The 6,923-nt window shown below is 49.5% G+C and overlaps 1 protein-coding gene across 4 annotated transcripts; it reads right to left on the reverse strand.

Moving 5' to 3' along the window:
• Positions 1-726: 726 nt before the first annotated feature.
• SENP8 (SUMO peptidase family member, NEDD8 specific) lies at positions 727-5,829 on the reverse strand. 4 transcript variants are annotated; one of them, XM_058156658.1, is made up of 3 exons: positions 5,515-5,829; positions 3,951-4,028; positions 727-3,016 (listed from the first exon to the last, which is right to left on the reverse strand). In XM_058156658.1, the coding sequence occupies exon 3, from the start codon at positions 2,969-2,971 to the stop codon at positions 2,336-2,338; it is 636 nt and encodes a 211-aa protein (XP_058012641.1). In that variant the 5' UTR covers positions 2,972-3,016; positions 3,951-4,028; positions 5,515-5,829; the 3' UTR covers positions 727-2,335. The 4 variants fall into 4 exon arrangements, with proteins under 4 accessions (XP_058012641.1, XP_058012639.1, XP_058012642.1 ...); XM_058156656.1 differs by lacking the exon at positions 3,951-4,028 and having other exon boundaries at positions 5,515-5,827; XM_058156659.1 differs by lacking the exons at positions 3,951-4,028; positions 5,515-5,829 and adding an exon at positions 5,226-5,503.
• Positions 5,830-6,923: the final 1,094 nt, after the last annotated feature.

A 6,923-nucleotide genomic window follows, 5' to 3' on the forward strand; every position in this document is an offset into this window, starting at 1 on the left:
CAACCCAGCCGACAGCCAAAAATACATCCAGCCATGCAACAATGATCCAGATTGACTTCATTGGTCGTTTCTAGTGTGTCTCTGCTATTCCTGCCCTGGGTGGATGTGAAGGCGCTCAATAGTTGGTGCAGAAACTGAAATAAAAGAATCCACATAGGGCCTCAGTTACTTTCCTTAATCCCACTCTTTTATTCTGAATTCTCTGTTTACAGAGTGCCAAGATCCTTCCCCCACCCCCGTCACCATGGCATAACACTTGAATTTTCATGCTGCTGCACCGTAAGGGAGTTGAAAATCTAGTAATTATGACGAGTTGCCTTTAAGGTGAAGGTTGCTGCTAAAAATATCCAAATGGAAGGACCTGGGATTTTAACAGTAGATTGCTACCAAAGAGTTCCTAGGGAGCTATTAAAGACTTCCCTTTTTTAGGGTCATTTGGGGGGCAAGAGAGAAGCAGCCGTGGATTATACAGAGGGCTTCAAGGTGCTTCTGATGCTGTCCTAGAATTCCATGACTGAATGAAGGAGCTGTCTCAAAAAAGCCTCTGAAGGCATCCTTGATTTTAATGAGCTATAACTGCACTCTTCATCCGGGTCTGCAGAAGCTTCCTCATCTTTCAGAAAATATCTCCAGAACTAAGTGGCCGTTTCCCTCTCTTCCAGCTGGGTGTGGATTGCACAATTCAAGAATTGTATGGAAACAAAATGAGACGACTGCCACCGAGCATCGTTTTTCAGAGGTTTTCTTTTTAATTTTTGACTGAAGGTTTTTCCCAAACATAATGCGATTATGCAAATAAGAGACATTACCAAGTGCTTCTGCCCAACAGTTTCGACATACGGTAAAACAACTGAACTTGTTATATTTAAATCCTATTGAAGATGTTCCTTGTGCAGCGTTTAAAAAAGGATTGTTGCTGAGGCAGCATCCATCAGGAATCAGTAAAACGAGATTTAATGGGGGCGGGGGGAAGAGACGAAGGTAATATAGGCTTTAAGGCTATACCACCTGGCTTGGCACGTTACCAAACGAGACGTTCCTTTTTTCAGCCCAGCCAAATGTTCAGCAGAAGGAAGCAAATTTACATCGCACAACTATGGAGGAATCTCAGTCATGATTCTACCTTCACTCCAAGTCCCACTTATTATTCACCAATTAAAAAGGAGACTTGAGAAATGGGTGAGCGCTAATCCGCTCCTTTGTTGGCTATTACAACTTTTCTCTTAATATGTTGTTGAATCTCTGCAGCAGAACCACTGGCGCATCAGCCAGCTGTCTGCATCTGCAATTCTCAAGGAATATTGAGTCAACTCCACCTTCCTTGTTGTACAAAACACTCAAGTCCTCCTGCCATTACAAGTCCCAGTATATATTCAGAAATCAGAGGATGCAATCTTAGCTAACAAAACTAAGCCTTACTGGACTCCAGTGGAATACAATTTAGGGAAATAGATTCAGTGCACTATTAAGGCACTCTCTAGGTCAAAGTGCTCAAAGTGATAAGCAGAAATTTCAGTTTCTGTAAAGATATCTATCTATCTATCTATCTATCTATCTATCTATCTATCTATCTATCTATCTATCTATCTATCTCCCCCTGGCCCTGGTCTAGATACTGAAGGGAAAATTCCTTTCCCTCTAATAGTTTCATCATACCATTCATTCAGAAGTACACCTTTTAAAAAATCCTTACTGTGTTAAATAAACAGGAGGCGGAGATGGAGTTAGAAATAAAGAGGAGCTGACTCTCCTGCCTTCAAGGCAACTGTACAATAATTTGGCTTCCTCATACTACAGTAAAGCGTATAGTTACTGGAGGGAGGCAAAACACTTCACACAATAAATAGCTTGACCCCACTTCCTTTTCAGAAAAGCAGGAATAAGGGACTTCTGCTTCCCAGCCCTAAGACTGAAGCTTTGGATACAAGCGATAACAGTAATTTTGCAGCTGTATAAAAATCTGATCTCCATTCCCAGATATTCAGGGATGCTTCCGAAAGAGAGACACTGAAAGAGGCTGTAATTGCACAGAGGCCGTGTCTCTGCCACTGACATCACTGAAACTGGATCACATACAGGCGTACAAAGAACTTGAGCGTCGCGGGGATTTGGGAGGATACAGAGGTTAGGCTAAGCGGCAGCTGCTCCAAACTGTAGGGAAGATGGCGTCGCCATTTCCCAGGGCTTAGCCCTGCAGAATGCTGCAGTGCAGAAGAAGTGCAAAGGTAAGTGCATTCTTTCTGTAGGGAAAAAGAAGTCTTGTGCACTAGTGCTCCTCTCGGGCACTGAAAATGAGATTTTTTTTAAAAAAAAACAATCGCTAGAAAGTCATCAGTCACTTCTTGGAGAGCCTAGCAATGAGTTTTTTCCATTCTTCTCTCTTTCCTGTGATGTATGAAGGAGTCAAGAGCTGAAGCACCGGTTCCTGCGGCCCTTGGAAGAATTCTTGGCACAGGGCCTCTGTGTTGCAGATCACATACATCCCACAGTCGTAGCTGTTCTGCTGCGCTGGAGCCTTCTCTTCCACAAAGGCAGCTTTGCCCCTCTTGCCAAGAAAGGACTGCAAATTCCTGGCAACCTGTCTGGCATGCGCTGAGTTACACCTGCTGTGGGAGTCATAGTGAGCAAAGCTGTCCTTGTCCTGGAAATACACTAGCAAGCTCCAGTGGGTACCACCGGCTGCCTGGTTGGAGTTGTCATTGATAGCCAGGAACACAATCTTCTTGTGCAGCAGGTCGAGGGGCTCAAGGAACACGGCCAGTTCCTCCTGGTTGGTGGTGCATTTGATGAACTGAGCCACTTCTGGGCCCACGAAGCAGGCCTGGTCAGAGAAGTCTCGGAACTGGTTGTTGGCAAAATACTCAAAGGCAAACCCAATGATGTGGTCGTTAAGCCAGCAGGGAGGATCTAGTAAAGAAACATCCGATTGTCTCAGCAAACTGTCCATGTAACTCAGGACAACAGGGTCCATTCTGTGCAAGCACGGCTATTACGGCTGCTGGAGAAAGCCCAAAGCCTAAAAGGAACAGAGGTGAAAAAAGACCTTTACACATGAGAAGTGGGAAGTGCTCCTGCAGCAGAGCTACCGAATGAAGAAGGTTAAATGTGAAAACTAGAGAACATACTAATGTTAGATTAGCCAAATGGGAGCATGGCAATTGATTAGATGTTGACCGGATTTTAAAATATTTTTCTACCTCAAGGAAAACAAACTGACTGTTCCTTTAGTCCCCCTCTTGTATTCAGGGACAAAACTGCATATTTTTCAAAGCCTGTTCGGATTCTTGTTTATCTAAAGGTCGGGGGGGCCACTAAAACTTTCTTAAGGAATCAAAAAACTGACTGCAGCCTTGAAGTTATTTGATGTTCCGCTTTTGTAAATACTTCTGTCTATTGAAAGCGGACAACTGACAGTGAGCGCTGTCCCCTGGGCATGACTCAGAGAAAACTGGAGAACACCCATTCATTACAACAGGAAAGACGCTGCATGTGCCGATTTATTTACTCATTAGGAAGGAATGGGAAGTTTTCCTGCGTGCAATTAAAAGACAAAGGAAATTCACTGATGACTTGTATGTATTACTAATCGTTAAGATCTTCAAAGGCAATAACTAAACAACTGCCTTTTGAAAACAATGAGAATTAAGAGTAATATACATGAGCGATCTATATAGTAGATCTTCTGCTATGCAGAGGTCTCAAACGTGGCAACTTTAAGGTTTGTGCATTTCAACCCTGCTTGGTTGAGGAATTCTGGGAGTTGAAGTCCACAATCTTAAAAGTTACCAAGTTTGGAGACCCCTTGTTATAATGAACTGGTGTTTGCCTTTTTTAAAAAATGCACCCAACGCTTCCCATTCTTCCGAGGCAAATATCTTGTGGATTTAAGACCCATAATGCTGATCACCGTAACAGGAATACTAAAATGGAACAGGAGCATCTATGATTACCTGAGTCAACAATCCAGACTTGCACAGATTAATAGCTACACAATGGATGCTGCATCCTTCTCTTTTCTTAGCCTCCAACTGTCGGTAAGAGCAACATGGTGGTTTTCAGCATTGACCCACAGCAAGAAATTGTTCATTTCCTGGCTGCGTTTCTTTTCTTCCCAATAGCCAAGTATTGCTCATTCTATCCATTAGCTGTTACTTGAAACCGCTCGGCAGTGACTCACCAAATAAATTCTATATCTAAAGGAAATCTTTTTTAGATACCAACTCATTTTCTTGGACGCTACAACAAAGCACTTTTAAGTATACTATACAAAGGGGAAAAAAAATAGAACCTGCAATTATGAAGGGATAGGCATACAGGAAGCTTTTTTTAGGCCAAATAACTTTCCAGTGGTAGGAGAGGGGGGAGGAAAAAAGTAAAATAGGCTTGAAAATTGTAGAGTAAGAAGAAAAATCTTGTGCACAACCTCTGATGACCTCATGGCCACATCCATGTAGCTTTTTTTTGGTAAAGATATGACAATGGTTTCTACCGCTGCTTTCCGAGTTGCTTTTTAGCCTACATTTCCTAGTGGTGTCTCATCCAAGTATTAACCTTGTTTAGCTTAGCCAAGGTTAGCTAGGTACTGCCATCTCACCAGGTAGAATGAGAAAAGCTGCAATGATTATTAGGTCCCATAGAATTTCCCTGCAGGCAAGATGATCTAGGCCAGGGGTCTCCAACCTTGGTCCCTTTAAGACTTGTGGACTTCAATTCCCAGAGTCCCTCAGAGGACCAAGATTGGAGACCCCAGATCTAGGCATATTTTACTTAGCTTCCGAGGTAGTCCTCGACTTACGACAGTTCGCTTAGTGACCGTTCCAAGTTCCAAGTGCGCTGAAAAATGTGACGCATGGCCGTTTTTCGCAGTTACGGCCACTGCAGCATCCTCACGGCCACCTGATCGAAATTCAAACCATTGGCTTCATACTTATGACCACTGCTGTGTCCCTCGGGGGGGGGCAGGGTGTCAACACGATCCCCTTCTGCGACCTTCCCCCGTAAAATCAGATTCACTTAACAACTGGGCTACTCACTTAGCGACGGCAGCGATTCTTGACTGAGGCAAGAAAGGCTGCCCTCTGAGGCAAAACTCACTGAACAAAATGTCTCACTTAACAACAGAAACCCTTGGGCTCCATTGTGGCCTTAGGTCGAGGACTACCTGTATCTAGAAGGCTGGAGGTTTTCACTTACCAACTGGGCCAAGAAAGTGGGGCAAAACTCACTGAACGAATGTCTCACTTAACAACGGGGGCCCCCCGCGGGCGCTATTGTGGTCGTAAGTCGAGGACTATCTCTAACACGGGATGAGGGCGAATGAATGGCGGGAAAGCGGCGGTTTCCTTCACGGAGAAAAGGCGGGAGGATTTTCAACCATCCGGGCGCCGCGGGAGCGCTGTCCAGCAGCCGAAGCAGACCCAGGTTCTCCTCAGGCGGCCTTTCCGCTCCTCGCAGCCGGGGCCGCCGCCCGGTTCCCCCCCCCTCAGAGGAATCTGCCCTCACGAGGCGCCTTACCTGCCGCCGGGCCTCGCGCTCCTCGCCGGGAGGGGGGGGAAGGGTTGCCCGGGGCGGCCGCCAAGCACGTCGCCGAGCCGAGCGTCGTAAAACAAAAACCAACCAACCAACCAACCAAAAAAAAAAAAGGGGGGGGCGCCGCTTTCCTCCTTTGGCCTCCGCCCCCCCCTCCCATCCCGCGCTACGCCACTCGCGTAAAGCCCCGACGGGAATCGCGGGCGGGGACGGTGAGCGCGCGCCGGCTCCTGCCTTTCGGATGGGCCTGTGCCTGTTTCTTCTCCTCCTCGCTCCGCCCCCTGGGAGGAGGGAGGGGAAGGCAAGGGGGGGAGAAAAAGGAGGAGGTGTGGGCGGGGCTTGGCTTGAGGCGCGGCGGCCGGAGGAAACCTCCGCCTCTCGCGGCCGCTAGTTGCGCGAGCGCGCGCGTCACGTCAGCTCGAGGCTGGGTGGGAGGAGGGGGGGGCAAGAGAGAGAGAGAGAGGGGGGGGGCCCGGCCGGTGCGCGTGCGCGCGCGAGGCAGCGAGAGAGGCGGCGGCTGTGAGGCGAGGCGAGGCGAGGCGGCGTTTCCTCCCCACCGAAGCGGGGAGGAGTCGGGTGGCCGTCGCGGTGGCGGTGCTGCCCCTCGCCGGCCCGGAGCCAAGGGACGAAAGAGAGAGGAAAAAAAAAGAGAGAGAGAGAGAGAAGAGAGCCGCGGCGGAGCGATGCGGCGGTCCCTCAGGTGAGCCTTCGCCCCGCTGCCCGGCCCTCCGCCGGCTTCCCCTCAGCCCGGGATGAGGCGCCCGAAAGACCCGAGCAGGCGGGCGCTCTCCTCCGCCAATCCCTCCGCACCTGCGGCTCCCCCGGGCGGCCCCAGCGACGCCTCTCCGCCGCCGCTTTCCTCCGGGATGGAGGGAGGAAATGGGGCCGCCGCCGCCGCCGCCGAGATCCGGACGGGAGGGATGAGCGCGGGCGAAGAAGAAAGGGGAGGGGGGTGGCTGGACAAATATACCCCACGGAACCCCCACCCCACCCCTCACACGCCAATAAGGGAAGGGCGACCCGGCGGCTCCTCTCGGCCTCAGGGAGGCTTCATTCATTCGAGGCGGCTCCCGATTCCTCTCCTGGGGGAGCCCTTCCCCCCACTTCCCTACTGGAAGAGACCCCTCTCTCCACCCTGCCCACCCACCTACCCCCACTTCTTCCCTGCACCCCTTCTTCTGCCTGCCCGGCAAGGTCACGGAGCCTCCACTTTCCTGCCCCCACTCCGTTCCTCCCCCCCCCCATCGCTGTTCTGTTACTCAATGAGATCATCCCTTTTTGGAGGGTTTCTTCTTGTCAGACCCGGTTTCCTCCCCCCCCTCCTCAAAAAAGCAAAAAAAAAAAGGGGGGGTGAGAGAGAGAGAGAGAGAGAAAGGATGGGTTGTGCTGTTGCA

The sequence above is a fragment of the Ahaetulla prasina genome, chromosome 13, assembly GCF_028640845.1.
Source record: "Ahaetulla prasina isolate Xishuangbanna chromosome 13, ASM2864084v1, whole genome shotgun sequence".
NCBI classification, from domain to species: Eukaryota; Metazoa; Chordata; class Lepidosauria; order Squamata; family Colubridae; genus Ahaetulla; species Ahaetulla prasina.

Bases quoted from the DNA above. Each gene is read 5' to 3' on its own strand.
- SENP8 (XM_058156658.1), bottom strand. From the start codon at position 2,971: ATGGACCCTGTTGTCCTGAGTTACATGGACAGTTTGCTGAGACAATCG.